Raw genomic sequence first — 18,495 nt, 5'->3', positions numbered from 1 at the left:
TCATGATCTGGCTCCGGCCCGGCCTTCCGTGACCCCCGCCCGGCCTTTGGTTACTGCACTCTGAGTCTGGAGTTTCCCTCTGGGTCCTTTCTTGGGGCCCCCCGGGGAGCGGGTGCCATCAGGCTGGGCCCGGGCCTGTGGGGCTCCGCGGGGTGGAGGGCCCGCGGGCCGGACCTGGTGCGAGGGGGTGGGGCTCTCTTTGCGGGTCAGGGAGTGGCTCCGTGGGGAAGCGCTGGGGTTGCGCGGGGCTGCGGGGAGCCCAGGACTGCGCGGCGCGGGGGCGGGGCCGGGGGCGGGGCCGTGGGGCCTGGCTCCCACTCGTGCTCTGCCTGGACGCGGGCCGCCGCCGGGGGGCTGTTTGGGTCGGAGGTCAGCAGCAATGGCCGACCCCGGGGGCTTCTGCAGCTGGAGCCTGCGTGAGGAGCAGAGAACAGAAGGCAAGTGGAAAGGGGAAAAAGAAACGAAAAAGGAGACATTTTCAGAATCCTCCTGGGTGTGAAGTCTGCCCTAGAGCCCTATATCCTGAGCTGGATGAGATTGAGACCATGGCACAGATGGGTAAACTGAGGCCTGGTGCTCCCTCCTCCAGAGCACTACCTGTAGGGGCCACACTCTCCCAAGGCCTGCTGCGGCTTTCTTTGGTATCTGTTTCATTTTTAATATTCTCATACCAAAACCCAGTGCCGTTGAGTCGATTCCGACTCAGGGACCCTAGAGGACAGAGTAGAACTGCCCCGTAGAGTTTCCAAGAAGCGCCTGGCAGATTCAAACTGCCGACCCTTTGGTTAGTAGCCGCAGCACTTAAGCACCAGGCCGTCAGGATTTTGCAAATTTCTCTATAATATACCCATGTTTGCATTAATATGAAATGTTCTGATGTTGTCTCCCATCAGTTAAGTGCTCTGGGTTTATCTTTTAGCTTCACATGCCCATGGCACACTGGAAGCTGTGTGTGAACGCCACTATCCCCCATTACCCTTTCCCATGCCTGGCCTCCCTGGCGCCCCTTCCAGACATTTTTACTCTACCCACTCCCTGAGTCAGATGAAAAACTGAGCCCAGTTGGGGAGGTGGTGGACAGGGGGTGTAGCTGAGGGTCCCTCCCAATCTTCAACAGCCCCTGACCTTGGGTCTGGGAAAGCCCCTACTGGTGGGCGCCTTCTATGGTCACCCCCAGTCCACCCTAGGATGGGCAATGGTTTCTCACCTGCTGGTGATGGCTGTGTCAGATGCTGGGGACGCGCCTTGGAGTCTACTGGGGGGCTGCTGGGCTGCGGCAGGTGTGGACATTCGAATGCTGATGGGACGGGGAATCCGGCTCCGGGTGGCTGCCGCCCTACCAGCCTTCCTGGGCACTGTAGGCTCAGAGGCAGGGGTGTCCTCCTCGGAGCCCGTGCCGGAAAGTGTCTCAGAAGCACGACGTTGCTCCTCACTGGAGGAGGACGAAGCCCCTGATGCCAGGCGCAGCAGCAGCCGGCCTTGCCTCTTCTCCATCACTAGCCGGGCCAGGTCCTGCTGTGGCCGTGCCCTCTTGCTCCACCGCTCTTTGGCCGACAGTGAGCCCGAGGGCTCTGAGCCTGTGTCCTCCTCAGACAGCAGGACAGGGATACGGCTCCTCAGAGGTGGGCCTGGCCGGGCCTGGCGGCTGGGAGAGATCGTGGCCAGTTTCTCAGGGCCTGCCTCCAGCGGGGATACTGGGACTGCCCTATCAGCCAGGGCTGGGCCATTGGGCAGTGAGTCCACAGCCACCTCTGAGGGACTGTCCCTGGGAGGGCCGTACAGGGCACAGCTCTCTGTCTCGGCCCCATCCAGTCCTGACAGGGTGATGCCATTCTCCAGGGGCACCGGGGCCCCCTCCTGTGCAGCATCCCCATCAGAGGGCACCCCCAGGCCCAGCTCAACCCGAGTGCCGAGCTCCTCAGGTGGTAAGGCCTGCCCACCGGAAGACATAACGTTAAGGTGGGTTTTCTCTGCAATGTGTACAAAGGTCCTCTCAACTTTGGTGAAGGGTGAGGAGGTGACGGCCACTCCCACTGCCCCTGTGGTCACCGTCCCAACCCCTGGCCCTATACCGGGCCCAGGGGGCTTGGGCTCAGACTTGAGGACAGAGGACAGGGTGCCTGGCTCAGACACATCCAGCTGGCTGCCAGTGGGCTGGGGCCGTTCGTGCTGAGGAGTGAGGGCAGCCAGAGTGCCCAGATCGGGCTCAGGGGCCAGGTCGGCAGTGACAGGTGACTTCTTCATGTCACCAGGGGAGACAAGCACCAGCGTTTTGGAGCCCTCCTCAGGCTCTAGGTCCCCGTCGGCCACGGAGGCCCGGCCCCTGGACTCCTTCTGATCATCGGCCAGCAGTGTGGATGGGGCACCCTCCTGACTCCGGTCAGTGCTTCTTTCGGTCCCCTCACTGCTAGAGCTACTGCGAGGCCCCAGCACCTCCTCCAGAGCCACTGCCTCCTCCTCCTCTTCCTCCTCTTCCTCTTCCTCCTCTTCTTCCTCCTCTTCCTCATCCTCTTCCTCCTCTTCTTCTTCCTCTTCCTCCTCCTCTTCCTCTTCCTCCTTCCCATTGGCCTGAGGCTGAAAGGGAGCCAGAGGGACCTGGGGGGTAGTGAGCAATGTGTGCGAGAAGCCCACCCTCCGGACCCTGTTGAGCAGCCGTGCCCGCTCACGGTAATCAGAGAGATCTCTCTTGAAGTCCTGGTAGGGCAGGTTCAGAGGCACAGCTCGTGGGAGACCGTTCACCTCAAACGGGGGCGCCACGGAGAATACCTGCAAGGAGCACACACAGGGGCCCGCTGAGGTCTTCCACCCTCCTGGGCCTAAGAGGGCCTCGACTGCTCCCCCAAGCAGGAGACCCACATGCCCCGGGGTGCCTACTAGTCTCTAAGCTTCAGGAGGGTAGGGATAGGGCCTGCTTTCTTCACTGCTGTATCCCCAGAGCCTCGAATGGTCCCTGACACCTAGTACCAGGAACACCAGTTGCTGTCATGTCATCTCTGACTGATGGTAAACCCATGTGTTCAGAGTAGACCTGCACTTCATAGGGTTTTCAGTGGCTGATTTTTCAGAAGTAGATCAGCAGGGTTTTTTTCCGTGACACCTCTGGGTGGACTCGAGCGCCTAACCTCTCAGTTAGCAGCTGAGCGTGTTAATTGTACCACCCAGGGGCTCCTTAAGGACCTCCAAACTCATTGCCGTGGAGTTGACATAACTCATGGCGACCCCATGTATGTCAGAGTAGAACTGTGCTCCATGATAGTTTTCAGTGACTGACTTTTTGGAAGTAGATCTCCAGGCCTTTCTTCTATGGCACTGCTGGGGAGGTCCAAAGCTCCAACCCTTTGGAGGTGAGCAGCCAAGCGCAGTAACCATTTGCACCACCCAGGAACTCAACACCTAGCAAGTGCTCAATACATCTCTGACGAATGACTATGGCCATGCTCCAGGTCCCCTGAGGTGCCAGGCCCTGATCCTGGTGGCTGTTCTGTCTCTCTGCCCTCTCCATTTTCCCATTCCTCACTGTGTGTGCCCCCAACCCTAGAGTCAACCCCAGAGAAAACAGCAGACCCCTAAAGTCAACAGCAGAAAGTGAGAACCAGAAGGCACCACTGATGCCATTTAGCTCAACCCTCCCATTTTGCAGATGTGGAAATGGAGCCCAGAGAGAGGCAGCAGAATGTCTGGGTCACTTCCTGAGATGCCTGGGCTTGGACTGGCCCACAGCTGGCCAGCCCCTCACTACCTCCTCACAAGCCCTCCAGAACCTGTGTCTGATAAGGACAAAGTCAGGGCCATCTTCCATCCCCCGAAGGTGCAGGCTGGGCCCCCTGGAGCTCCGGACCCTGTGCCCCCTCTTGGCCTTGCTGACAGGAGTTTGTCCCGCCCTGTACAGGTATATTTTGAGTCCCCACCTGGAGTAAATTTCCTCTTTCAAGCAGAGCCCAGTGCAGTGTGATGGCCAGACCTGTTCTTGGTTTTCTAGACTTCAGCCACATCCCTTAGCCTCCTTCTGTCTAGACTAGAAGGGCCTGCCCACTTTATCACGACCTCAGCTGCTGTGTCTTCTTTACCTTCCTGATCCATCCTCTGCTCCACCCTCTTCAATCCACAAACAGCCCCAGACACCACAATGCACTGGGCACCATCAGGGCTGACACGGTTTTGCTGCTGGCTAGGTTGGTAGTTTCTATCTGACAGTGTCCAGCACTTTGTTAGCCTTTTGGAACACACTAGGCCTTTGTCTTCCCGAACTAGCAGAGCATAGCCCACCCAGACCAGGAGCCCCAGATTCATCGTGTCATCTCCTCCACCTTCATGTCCATCCAGGCTCTCAGAGAGTCTTCTCAAGTATCCCCTTAAACATCTGTGTCTGCTAACTACCAGCCCCATGGGCATAGCCTTGTCCTACCTGGTGGTTAGCGGTGGTTTTCAGCAGCTGGTTCTCTCCAGTTCTGCACTGCCAATCCATGCTTCCTATGGCTGCTCAGTGGTCTTCCTGAAACTTAAATCTGGTCCCATCTCTCTGTTCCACACCTGCACTGGCCCCCACAGTCCTCAGAAACAGTTTCCTAAGTCCTTGGCTTGGCACAAGAGCACCCTCCCATACACAGCCACCTCATGATCTGGCCCCTTCCGTCTGCTTCAGCCTCACTTCTTGTAGCATGCCATGGTCCCCCAGCCTATGCTCCAGCAGATGCTCTGATACCACCAGCACTTCCCTGGACCCATCATGCCATTGCACACTTCTGGCCTTTGCCCAGGCAATTTCCTCTGCCTGGGGTCCCTCCTTTCTCCTCTGTTCACAGGATAACCCCGTACTTTTCCTCCAAGACCCAGCTCCAACAGCTCTTCTCCAGCAAAGCCTGGTGTACTGTCCATCTTCCTGTCCACTGCCAAGCAGGCTTTGTTACTCTTCCCTTTCTACTTGTTTCCCACATCCTCCATCAGAGAGCCTGCCGCTTTCTATCTGTGTGTGCTTACATGGTTCTCTCTTCTACTAAACACAGAGCCTCTTGAGGGTGGAGGCCATGATTTTTTTCATTCATTCATTCTCGTATGTCTCTTGTCCCAACCACCAGATGAACCAGATTTCAGATCAAGACAGACATGATCCTCGTTCTCATGGAGTGTGCATTCTCTATATCAGGCAAATGAAATGGGGATAATGCACACTCCAGAAAGGTTGTGAGCATAAATGAGGTAGTATAAACAATGGAAGGAGCCCTGGTGGCACAGTGGTTAAGTGCTTGGCTGCTAACTGAAAGGCTGGTGGCTTGAACCCACTAGCCACTCCACAGGAGAAAGATGTGGCAGTCTACTTCTTGAAAGCTTACAGCCTTGGAAATCCTATGGGGCAGTTCTACTCTGTTCTATAGGGCCTCTGTGAGTTGGAATCAACTTGAAAGCAACAGGTTTGGTTTTGGTTTTATAAGCAATGGGCCTGGCATATAGCAGCTGCTCAATGAATGTTAGTTCCCTTCCACCCCACTGCCACCTCCTGCTTCTGCCCTACTTGAAGATCACTTCCCCTCCCCACTCCCAGAAAAGCCTGGATGCCAAACCTCTGGGGAATATGGTGGTGGGAAAAGGGGACTCTGTCAGTTGAGGTCTCTGTGCAAAGTCAGCCTAAAGGCCAGTACAGGGAAAGAAAGCAATCTCCAAGGGTGAGGGTCAGACCCAGGCAGCGAATTCTCCCCTCCTGAGCTGCCATAGTCTCCATTAGTATCACAGCATCATGAGCATTTGTTTGCGGGGGGGTCGGGGGGAGAGGATGAAGCAAGACAGGGTAGCATCAGACCTGGTAGGACCCCAGCAGACCCTGTTTGAGTGAGGCAGGTGAAGGTCCTTAGAACTTTGTCCTCTTCTCACCCAGGCTAGAAGGCCCCAGCAATTGTTTTCTTTTTCAACACCATTCATTCATTCACAAACACTGAGCACTGACTCTGTGCCAGCCAGTGTGCTGGGGCACTTTGCCACATCTAGTTATCATGTTAAGGCTAGAGAAATCAGCTATGCAGAGTCGGAGCGGGGTGCTGTGAGTTCCTTGGTGAGTAAGGACCATGGGGTAGGTGCTGGCATTGAAGGTCAGGGACAGACAGACACAGAGCTCTGATCATGTCTGTCTCCTGTCCAGATCAGAACTCATCCATCCAACACCAGGCACATCCTACACCCTAGGGATGTCCTTTGACCCCACCAGGTCATCTGCTCTCAGCAGAACCTCTGCCTGCTTTCCCAATCCCATCTCTGACACTGTTCTCACAGGCATCCCTATTAGAACCACCCTGCCCTCTGCCCTCCAATCAGGCCCTGGATCTCTCTGGAAAAACTCTACCAGATGAGAGCAGGAACCAGACATGGATGCCCTTTATCACCACCCTTATTCAACATTGCCCTGGAGGTTCTAGCCAGAGCAATTAGGCTACATAAAGAAATAAAGGGCATCCAGATGGGTAAGAAAGTATAAAAAGTATCTCTATTTGCAGATGACATGGTCTTATTCACAGAAAACCCTAAAGAATCCTCAAGAAAACTAATAGAAGAGCTCAGCAGAGGACCAGGATACAAAATAAACATACAAAAATCAGCTGGATTCCTCTACACCAACAAAAAGAACATCGAGGAAGAAATCATCAAATCAATACCATTTACAGTAGCCCCCAAGAAGATAAAACACTTAGGAATAAATCTTACCAGAGATGTAAAGACCTGTACAAAGGAAACTACAAGACAACTACAGCAAGAAACCAAAAGAGACCTACATAAGTGGAAAAACATACCTTGCTCATGGATAGGAAGACTCAACATTGTAAAAATGTCTATTCTTCCAAAAGTGATCTATAGATACAATGCATTTCCAATCCAAATTCCAATGACATTTTTTTAATTAACTTTTATTGAGCTTCAAGTGAACGTTTACAAATCAAGTCAGTCTGTCACATATAAGTTTATATACACCTTACTCCATACTCCCACTTGCTCTCCCCCTAATGAGTCAGCCCTTCCAGTCTCTCCTTTCGTGACAATTTTGCCAGCTTCCAACTCTCTCTATCCTCCCATCCCCCCTCCAGACAGTAGATGCCAACACAGTCTCAAGTGTCCACCTGATATAATTAGCTCACTCTTCATCAGCATCTCTCTCCTACCCACTGTCCAGTCCCTTTCATGTCTGATGAGTTGTCTTGGGGAATGGTTCCTGTCCTGTGCCAACAGAAGGTTTGGGGACCATGACCGCCAGGATTCCTCTAGTCTCAGTCAGACCATTAAGTATGGTCTTTTTATGAGAATTTGGGGTCTGCATCCCACTGATCTCCTGCTCCCTCAGGGGTTCTCTGTTGTGCTCCCTGTCAGAGCAGTCATCGATTGTGGCTGGGCACCAACTAGTTCTTCTGATCTCAGGATGATGTAGGTGTCTGGTTCATGTGGCCCTTTCTGTCTCTTGGGCTCTTAGTTGTCGTGTGACCTTGGTGTTCTTCATTCTCCTTTGCTCCAGGTGGGTTGAGACCAATTGATGCATCTTAGATGGCTGCTTTTTAGAATTTAAGACCCCAGACGCCACATTTCAAAGTGGGATGCAGAATGTTTTCATAATGGAATTATTTTGCCAATTGACTTAGAAGTCCCCTTAAACCATGGTCCCCAAACCCCCGCCCTTGCTCCGCTGACCTTTGAAGCATTCATTTTATCCTGGAAACTTCTTTGCTTTTGGTCCAGTCCAGTTGAGCTGACCTTCCATGTATTGAGTGTTGTCCTTCCCTTCACCTAAAGCAGTTCTTATCTACTAATTAATCAGTAAAAAACCAATGACATTTTTTAATGAGATGGAGAAACAAATTACCAACTTCATGTGGAAGGGAAAGAGGCCCTGGATAAATAAAGCATTACTGAAAAAGAAGAACGAAGTGGGAGGCCTCACACTACCTGATTTTAGAACATATTATACCTCCACAGTAGTCAAAACAGCCTGGTACTGGTACAGAAACAGATACATAGACCAATGGAACAGAATTGAGAATCCAGACATAAATCCATCCACATAAGAGCAGCTGATATTTGGCAAAGGCCCAAAGTCAGTTAAATTCGGAAAAGATAGTCTGTTTAACAAATGGTGCTAGCATAACTGGTTATCCATCTGCAAAAAAATGAAACAAGACCCATACCTCACACCATGCACAAAAACTAACTCAAAATGGATCAAAGACCTAAATATAAAATCTAAAATGATAAAGATCATGGAAGAAAAAATAGGGACAACACTAGGACCCCTAATACATGGAAGAACAAATAGGGACAACGCTAGGAGCCCTAATACATGGCATAAACAGTATACAAAACATTACTAACAATGCAGAAGAAAAACTAGATAACTGAAAAAACTGAGAACTCCTAAAAATCAAACACCTATGCGTATCCAAAGACTTCAACAAAAGAGTAAAAAGATTACCTACAGACTGGGAAAAAGTGTTTAGCTATGACATTTCCAATCAGTGTCTGATCTCTAAAATCTACATGATACTGCAAAAACTCAACTACAAAAAGACAGCCAATTAAAAAATGGGCAAAGGATATGAACAGGCACTTCACTAAAGAAGACATTCAGGTAGCTAACAGATACATGAGAAAATGCTCACGATCATTAGCCATTAGAGAAATGCAAATCAAAACTATCATGAGATTCCATCTCACTCTAACAAGGCTGGCATTAATCCAAAAAACACAAAATAATAAATGTTCGAGAGGTTGTGGAGAGACTGGAACACTTACTTATGCATTGCTGGTGGGAATGTAAAATGGTACAACCACTTTGGAAATTGATTTGGTGCTTCCTTAAAAAGCTAGAAATAGAACTACCATACGATCCAGCAATCCCATTCCTTGGAATATATCCTAGAGAAATAAGAGCCTTTACACAAACAGGTATGTGCACACCCATGTTCATTGCAGCACTGTTTACAAGAGCAAAAGATGGAAGCAACCAAGGTACCCATCAAAGGATGAATGGATAAATAAATTCTGGTATATTCACACAATGGAATACTACGCACTGATAAAGAACAACGATGAATCCGTGAACATTTCATAACATGGGGGAATCTGGAAGGCATTATGCTTAGTGAAATTAGTCAGTTGCAAAAGAACAAATATTGTGAGACCACTATTATAAGAGCTTGAAAAATAGCTTAAACAGAGGAGAAAATATTCTTTGATGGTTATGAGAGTGGGGAGGAAGGGAGGGAGAGGGGTTTTTACTAACTAGATAGTGGGTAAGAACTATTTTAGGTGAAGGGAAAGACAATACACAATACAGGAGAGTTCAGCACAACTGGACTAAACCAACCCCAAAGAAGTTTCCTGAATAAACTGAATGCTTCGAAGGCCAGTGTAGCAGGGGCGGAGGTTCGGGGACCATGGTTTCAGAGGACATCCAAGTCAACTGGCATAATCTATCAAGAAAACATTCTTCATCCCACTTTGGACAGTGGTGTCTGGGGTCTTAAATGCTAGCAAGCAGCCATCTAAGGAGCATCAATTGGTCTCACCCCACCTGGAGCAAAGGAGAATGAAGAACACCAAAGACACAAGGTAATTATGAGCCCAAGAGACAGAAAGGGCCACATAAACCACAGACTACATCAGCCTCAGACCCAAAGAACTAGACGGTGCCTGGCTACAACCGATGACTGCCCTGACAGGGAACACAAAAGAGAACCCCTGAAGGAGCAGGAGAGTAGTGGGATGCAGACCTCAAATTCTCATAAACAGACCATACTTAATGGTCTGACTGAGGCTAGAAGGACCCCAGAGGTCATGGTCCCCAGACCTTCTGTTAGCCCAAGAAAGGAACCGTTCCCGAAGCCAACGCTTCAGACAGGGATTGGACTGGTCTCCGGGACAGAAAATGATACTGGTGAAGAGTGAGCTTCTTAGATCAAGAAGACACATGAGACTATGTGGGCAGCTCCTGTCTGGAGAGGAGATGAGGAAGCAGAGGCGGTCAGAAGCTGGCCAAATGGACACAAAAATAGAGAGTAGGGAAAGGAGTATGCTGTCTCATTAGGGGGAGAGCAATTAGGAGTATATAGCAAGGTGTATATAAATTTTTGTATGAGAGACTGACTTGATTTGTAACCTTTCACTTAAAGTACAATAAAAATTAAAAAAAAAACTGTACCAGAGGATGGACCTTCTGTCCATGGTGCCACATTGGGTGGGTGATTATAGCTGGAACCTCCTCTCCTTCCATCTTAAAGTCCTCGCCTCCCCTTATCAAGAAGGGAGTGAAGTGAGAAGAGCTGAGACTCAGTTATCAGTCATAATATCATACTGGGAAACTGAGGCCTGCAGATAGGCACTGACTTGGGCCACATCAACCAGTGTGGTCCAGACCCCAGAACTCTCTCCATTGCCTCGCTGGCTTCCCATTCTTTTCCATACAGGGAAACCTGGGTCCCTGTATTGTTTGGCAGGAAGGGCCTCAAATCTCACAGTGAGGACAGTTTTGCCCCAAGATTCACCAGGATGACGTCCCAACCTGCCCCATGCTGGATTTTGTTTCCAAGTCCCTCTGCCCTGCCGCCATCTGGCTCCATGTTGGGGGAGGGGCAGGACCTGGTTCCTCCCTGCTCAGGTGGTGTGAAGTCCTCCTTACCCCTCTTCCAGCTTCTTCTGAACGCCTAAGCCTAAAGAGTTACTCATCCATTTGCCCATTTGATCTTGCGTTCATTCACTCAGGTGGTGATCACTAGACACCCTCTGTGTGTCTGGCCCCATCGGTCTGGGGACAGCACGGGATAGGGACAGCAGTGACCCCGCCCATCCCAGCTCAATTTGCCCATTTGATCTTGCGTTCATTCACTCAGGTGGTGATCACTAGACACCCTCTGTGTGTCTGGCCCCATCGGTCTGGGGACAGCATGGGATAGGGACAGCAGTGACCCCGCCCATCCCAGCTCCTCTGAGCGAAGCCACTGTGCTGGGTGTCAGCCCAGGGAAGTCTGAAAGTCTGGGGGAGCTCACACCTTCTTCCCCCCTCCCCGGGCAGTGACCCTTTATGGTTCCTATTTGCTTGCTGTGGCTCTCAAGTCTGGCTGGGCACAGGATGATCTAGGGGGGACTTTTTATCAGTACAGAGCCCTGGGCCCTACCCTCCTCCCCCGGATTCTGGCGGTTTTAAAGTTCCCTGGTGATTTGGTTGCCAGGTGGTAGATGCCAGGTGTGGTAAGGGTTGGATCATGGGGGCTGGGGGACCAGTTATCCAAGCTGGGGCACTCAGAGAGAAGGAAAGCACCAGCCCTCCTCTCCCCCACTGAGCGCAGTCCATCGGCTTCAGAGTACAGCCTAAGTGGGTGTTTATTTTGGAAGCAGGAAAAGTAGAGGAAGGCATGGGCCTGACCTTGATCTTTCCCTGCCACCAACAAAACTGGACTCTTCTTAGCCTTGGGGGCCGAGACAGGGCCTCCTCAGACTGAAAAAAAAAAACAAAAAAACAAACAGACACTAGGACAGATTATTCCACACAGCCTATCCCCAGCGACCACACAGGGTACACCAGGCCACTTCCCCTGCTTGAACCCCAGCCAAGCCCAGACACTGGGCACTGCTTATCGCCCACAGTCACAAGGTCAGAGAAAGGGACTAGGAGGGGCTGAATGACAAAAGCAGGAGGGTGGGGCCTGTCACCACCCCTTCCCCACTGGCTGGGTGAGGGATGGGGGTTGGGCTTCCCGCTTCTTACAGCAGTTCCGCCCCTCCTGCCTCCTCTTCCCTCAGAAACTTCAGTGCCCAGCTCCCACCTCCCCTCTGTGGAGCTCCTGAGAAAAGATACGGACAGTATTGCCTTGTCAGCTCCTCGTCCACCATCACCTTCCCCAGTTTCTTCACCTATCTTTGTCTGGGTCTCCACTCCTAAAGCACCTCTGCCAAGCCAAGAGCCCTCCCTTCCCTCCTCCACCCACACCCAGGGCAGTGCCTCCCACCCTGGGCGCTCTGGCCTGTGCCAGTCACCTGGGCCAGGTGGGCAGAAGGGGTGAAGTGACCCGGGCAGGCGGCTGCCTACCCTAGTTCTGTGCAGAACCTCTTATACTTGACCCCCAGAGCTCAGTGTCCGTAGCATCTCCCAGAATAAGGAGTTGACAGTGTTGGGAGGCATTCTAAACACCCTTGGGTTTAGGAAATACAGCCATAGCTTCTCCTCTTGAGCCACACTTGCTCTAGGCCCCAAGGAAAGAATTGCCTTCCTCCATTAGCACTGTGGCAGCAGAGCTGCAGGGGTGTGGGGAAAGGGAGTGGAGGACACAGAGAGGGGAACCCCTTCTCGCCTGACAGCTTGGTCTCTGGCAGCTCCTTCCTGACCCTGGTAGACCTGACCAGGGGCCTCCTCTGCCTTTCTCCCTTCCTGTTTCTCCTTCCATCCCTGCCACCTCTGCATTCTCTCTCTCTCAGAAGTCTGCAATTCTCTCCTTAATGTCCCACTCCTCTCACTGGCCTAGTCCTTTCCTCAACCCTTATTCTATCCCCGCATCCCTCAGGATATGCACAATCAGACATTCTCACTGATCCCCCTCAACAGGCCACTGTCCCCAATGACACACGGGGCAGGGGGCAGGCCAGGGCTACCTCAAATCATGGCAGGGTGGCAGAGAAGACCCCAATCACAGGACTATCTAGCCTCCTGGCTCTCCACCCCCACCACACAGTTGTCCTCAGTAAACTGAAGGCCCATAGATGGCTCATAGTGGGCCCACCTCCCCTCCCTCCCATCCACCTCAACACACTAGTTGTCAGTTTGGAGTCAGGATGGCAGCCCAGCAGAGACGAAGGGACCCAGAGACCAGAGTCCACCCCAAACCCCCCTTCGGATGGAAGCAGGCAGACAGCAGGGTAAGGGTTGCTCAAGTCCAACTAGGCCGAAGGCACCTGGGGTCCCCTCCCCCCAACCTGCCTGGGTGACACCTACCGCCTGGGGTGGGGGTAGGGCTGGATCCATTGACCCGGAACTTACTCGCCTTACCCCTCTTTCAGCATCAGACTAGCCTCTGTCCTATGCCCAACCGGGTGACCACAGAGTTGGAGTCTGCGTTGAGTGGTGGGGAGACAAGGGGGCCGGTGAAAGAAAGCAGGCGGAGGCGCGGGTTCCTGGAAGGCGTCTTTAATCAGGATTTGGTAGTACACAAGCTCTCCGGATTGTCTGCATTAACTTACAGGGATTTAAAAAGGCACAAGATCCCTCGCACAACGACGCGTGGCGGCGGGGCGCCCTCCACCCCCTCCCGTGCGCGGCCGTGTGCGCGTGGGTGCGTGTCTGTGTCCCACCCCCGTGGTGGCGCCGCGCGCGTGTGAGTGTCGGTTTCAAGTGTTGGGTTTGTACAGTACTCGCAGTCTAGGGGCGGGGGGCTCAGTGCATGCTTTTTTTTACCCGGGCCCGGCCCCCCGCCCCCACCGCGACGCCGCTATGTACACTAAGGAGGACGCACCCCGGAGAGAGAGAGAGGAGGAAAAAAAAGCGTCCCATCTTCGTGTGTGTGTGGTTTTGAGTTTTTCGTGCATGCTTACGCTGACCGGGGTCGGGGAATAGTGCAAGCGTATAATACAGTAGTATTATTGCAGTACAAAAAGGGACAGAGAAAGGATTTATGATGGGAGGGGGAGGCTCAGGAACAAACCGACTGGGATTCGGGACCTCCGCGGCGGGGGGGGGGGGGGGGGGCGGGCATCCTCTCGCTAATCCCTTTCCCAGCCCTTTCTTCCCCTCCACCCGGATTAGGGAGCTTCTCCTGACACCGGTACGGGGGTGCCCAAGACCCTGGGCCACTGGGCTGAGGGTCCCCATCCCACCACTCTGATCTTTCGGAGGGCAGAGCCAGCCCCTCTCCAAGCTCAATAGGTCAGCTCCAAGAGCCCCGAACCCCACCCCTCTCCCCCAGGGAAGCCCCTCCAAATGGGGGAAGGGTCGACGGAGCAAGTGCAAAGGAAGCAGATGTTGGTCCCTGAGTTTTATTTTCGGGGGTGGGGGGGGAAAGACCTGGAAGTGGGGATACGTTTGGGGACCCCCAGGGCCCTCAGTGGTGGAGCGGGGTGGGGCAGGGGATACGGACGCTGGGCAAGGGCAAAGAGGGGGTGTTGGGTGGGTCTGAGAGACCTAGGCTCAAAGCTTTGCTCCCGCTCAACTGCAGGCTCTTTGGCATCCAGTTGCAAGGCCAATTATTTGGGGCAAGGGGCAGCCCTGTCGGTGTCGAGGTAACAGGAACCAGGAGTGAGGCGACCGGGGCCTTTCAAGCCTGGAGAATTAGCCAACCACCCCCAGCTCCCCTCCTCTGCACCTCTGCCCAGGAAACAGTCTAAGGGGGAGCCCCCACCCCAGTCCCCGCTCAGCCCTGGGGCCAGAGACCCTGCGGCAGCGAACCCGCAAAGCGAAAAGCAAACGCTACGGAGAGCGAGGGGGGCGGGGGCGGCGGCAGCGCTAACCCAAGTTCAGGACTTTAGCAGCAGGCAGCTCCGCGGGGGCGGGGGCGGGGGCTGAAGTCCCCTCGGGTCGGCGACTGAGGCGGAGCGCCCGGGAGGGACGTTTGGACGACGCGTGGAGCGGGTCCCGGGGGCGGGCAGCTTAGAGGCGGGTAGGTACCCTGGTCGCGCCGCGTAGCAGCTTGTTAAAAAGACTGAACGTACATTCGTGGTGCCAAGGCCGCGGGGCAGGGGTGTGGGGGAGAATCCTGGGGGTGGGGACGGGGTTTAAAGCGGTGGTTGGGCCCGGTTACAGTTATAAACCTGCGGGAGGTTCCTGGAAACGCGGCCTTTGTGCTCGCCTGGGCCGGGGTTGCTAGTTTGCTGTTGGGAAAGTGGACGAAGTGTGCGCACAGCTACGAAGTGGGTGTGTGGGGAGCGAGGGGCGGCTAGCGGGTGGCAAGGTGAACTCCACCCCCATAGCCTCTGCCAAGCAGAAGAGAGGATTAGTGGTGGGACCGACAGCAGAGCCGAGGGGAAGGAGAGGTCTAGGAAGGTACCCGTAGTCCTTTGGGCTTCATATCCCGTCTTTCCCCACCCAGTCTCAACTCTTCACTTGGCGGGGAGAGGGCGGCGCAGGCTCAGAGTAAGCCTGGGCTGGGAAGCCCACTGGGGAACCGTTGAGATATTTGAGGGATGTGGCCCTCACGCTGGGAGCCTCTCCCTTAGGGAGAAAGATGCTTTAAGATTTTCAGAGGCAGACTCCACCAGCCCCAGCCCCAGGAGGCACACCTGTCCTTAGTGGGAATAATGTGAATTTTGGGGACATGCCCCCAAATTAAGGACAAGGAATTTCCACACTCCTTGATACCAAGGAGTGCCCACTGGGATAGGCTGATTCCTGCCCCTTGGGTTGGGAATGCCCCAGCTCTAAGTGGAGTTTGGGGAAGGGTGGGATGGGGTGGTGTTCAGGCCCTTCTTCAAGTCTATGCTTCCATCCCCAGGTACCAAATCAACTCTAGGATAGCAGAGGTTACAGCATTCCTGTGCCCCCACAGCAAAAGGCCCCACCCCCCACTGGAGCCACAACCTCCCTAAGCATGGTCCCCACCCTTAGCCACCCAAATAGATACTTTGACACCCATCCTTCTGCCTACCCCAGTGGCCCAGACTCCTCCCACCACTGCCTTAGGAGACACCACCACCCCTCCCCAGAAAAAGGGACCTCAGCAGGGCGGAGGAGAGAGAGAGTGAAGGAAGGGCCAGACCTCCACAGACGGGACCACTGGCTTTTCCTGGGATTTGAAGGGCCTGTTCCTCTTGGGGAAACCCTGGTGGCGTAGTGTTTAAGTGCTAAGGCTGTGAACCATAAGGGTTGGCAGTTCGATTCCGCCAGGCGCTCCTTGGAAACTCTGTGGGGCAGTTCTACTCTGTCTTATAGGGTCGCTGTGAGTCGGAATCGACTCCACGGCACTGGGTTTGGTTTTTTTGGTTGGAGGGGGCAAGGGTTAATGTGCCAGGCATGGCTCAGAGGTGCCATCATCTTCCCCACCCACTGGGCAGGGCTATGTCCATTTTCCCCAAAACTGAGAATGCAAAGGGAGATTTTTGGGTTAGGATGTTAGTTGGGATAAGAGTATAGAGCAGTTATTGCTGTGACCCAAGCTGCCTTGAGTGCATGTAGGATGTATATTAATTACTGGGAATTTAATAGAGCGGTTTTTTTTCACTGACCCCAGGTCCTCAGAACACACCTTGTCCCACCAAGAAAACACTGAACAAGTCCACTGGGCCAGCGTTCAAGCACGCACATCACAAGTTCACCATGCATGCAGACATACATGACACACAGCCCCACTGACCCTGAGCTGCCTCCCCTAAGAAGCCCGCCTGGTTTGAGTTCCTGGGGAAGAGTACTGCAGCCCATGGGGCTGTGTCATTCTGAAAAAGACAGATTGTGTGGGGAGTTCTCAGGCTCACAGAGGTTGCAAACTCACAGCTCCGGGGCCACCTCTTCTGTAAATGGCTTTGTTTGGTTCACACAATGATTTTTTAAAATTGTTTTTGAGAAGAAGTTGGGAGATTTCACATAAAAATTGGAAGATAGTGGCAACAATTTGTTGAGCTGAGGACTGCGGGGCAGAGTCCCCTGTTTAGCACAGTCCCTGAACTTACAGATTCCTTACACTGCTTGACTCCAGCTGCATGAGTTGGTGACACCCAGCTCAAATTCCTAGGGTCAGTGCTCAATGATACAATAAACTGCCCTGCCTGTAAGCCTGACCCCTAGGACCGCACCAGCACCACCATGGCAGGTTTTGAGCACCTGCTTTCTCCCTGTAACTCTCACTCTGTCCCCCTAATGCCCAGAGCTGCTGAGTCATGCTCGGGGATATGGGATTGAGAAGTTGGGGGGTCTCCGGAGATACAGGGCCCAGCCATTTCAGTCACCCCCAGTACTCTGGAATGACCCCACCTGGACACCACTACCAAGGTGGGAGTGAGAAGGAAGAAAGTGCAGCTCACAGACAAACCCCTCTTCCTAGTAGAGCAGGAGGGGCCTACCAGAAAGGGCAATAAATAAAAGACTAAACACCTTTCAAAATCCTATCCAACAAGTTCTCAGTTCTTCGGCATTGACAGGTATTTTATGTGTTCTTGTAAGTTAAATATTATGATTAATCTGTTAAATGCAAGGATCTACTTCATAGGCTGGAGCCCTGATGGTGAAGTGGTTAAGAGCTTGGCTGCTAACCAAAAGGTCAGCAGTTCGAATCCACCAGCTGCTCCTTGGAAACCCTATGGGGCACTTCTACTCTGTCCTGTAGGGTCGCTATGAGTTGGAATCCACTCCACCGCAATGGGTTCGGGTGCCTCATAGGCTATGAGTTAACTTTGTAAAGTGCTTAGATCACTGCCTGGCACCTAATAAGTGCTATGTGCCAGTGCCTGTTAAATAAAGTAATACATAAAATAATTGGAAGCCATCACTCTACGCAGGGTGTGACTATAAAGTACGGAGACACCATTTGCAAAGTGTAACAAGTGAGTGCTCTTTTCAGAGCTGACACCTTGAGGAGGCTGTGCACTTCCCCCAAGCAGGGTATCATTATTTCTGGAAACATTCTGGCCTCCTCTTTGGGAAACCCTTTAGGAAAAAAGAGGCTGACAGCACTACAGGGTCACAACTTCCCTGCCAAGCCTGGGAACTAGAACTAACAGCTCTCAAACCATGCAAAGCTCTGCCTAGCTTCACATGAACTTGGTCCAACACACTTGGCTCCCCATGACCTAAGCTGTTTCTAAAAATCAAAGCCACCCTCGAAAAATAATATTATCAAGATTGCCTCCTATTAGCTCAGAGTGCTACAGCTTATAAACCATTCCTCTACCACGGAGGATACACAAAAGAATGTCCCCCAAGGGACAAGATGTTTTGAACCATGGCCTATTGATTGGAATAAGCTCAGTTACTCTCCCACAGGTATCGGTTCTGGGGTGTGTGTGGGTGTGGGTGTGGGTGTGTGTGTGGGTGTGGGTGTGGGTGTGGGTGTGTGTGTGTTTGAAAATCCAGCCATCTTTGGATTGCCTAGCAGGATTCCCTACTTCCAAAGACTTTGGAAATGATAATATGTATTTAATGCTAAAATGAGGCTGAAGCAAGTGCCATCATCTTTGATAAGTCACAAGGCACTTTGGGATCTTAGAGTACCTAAGGGTTCTGTTGGCGCTGTATTGGGGTTGGGTGGTGGAACCCTTTGAAAGGAAATCCCAGGTAATGGAGTGCTTGGTTTCATCTAACCCCAGACAGCAGGGGCCCTGTCCCCACTGCTGCTGACTTGGGGGGCAGCTGGTGGTGGGCAGATACTCCCCTTCACTTCACCCTCTGCCCCTACCTGGGAAGGATGGGAAGAGGGACAGAGGGACAGAGGGAAGGGGGTGTGGAGGGGCAGTGCCGAAATGACAGAGGTGGGGTCTGTTCATCGCCACCCCCTCGCCTTTGTGCTTTTGTTTTCTGGCCTTTCTCCAAGGGTCTACCCAGACCCTTCCTCTACCTTC

General features: G+C 52.8%; 1 protein-coding gene across 1 annotated transcript in view; it reads right to left on the bottom strand.

Moving 5' to 3' along the window:
- The window catches only part of TTBK1 (tau tubulin kinase 1), a 49,688-nt gene continuing 31,193 nt past the window's right edge, over nt 1-18,495 (bottom strand). Inside the window, exons 14-15 of the mRNA XM_049872857.1 lie at nt 1,208-2,766; nt 1-412 (exon numbers count right to left, since the gene is read on the bottom strand). Of these exons, the coding sequence (XP_049728814.1) occupies nt 1-412; nt 1,208-2,766 (1,971 nt within the window). The remainder of the gene's footprint in view (nt 413-1,207; nt 2,767-18,495) is intronic.

The sequence above is a fragment of the Elephas maximus genome, chromosome 1 (genome assembly GCF_024166365.1).
Source record: "Elephas maximus indicus isolate mEleMax1 chromosome 1, mEleMax1 primary haplotype, whole genome shotgun sequence".
NCBI lineage: Eukaryota > Metazoa > Chordata > Mammalia > Proboscidea > Elephantidae > Elephas > Elephas maximus.
Note: the sequence above shows the minus strand (reverse complement) of the source record. Positions and strands in the feature narration are given on the sequence as shown.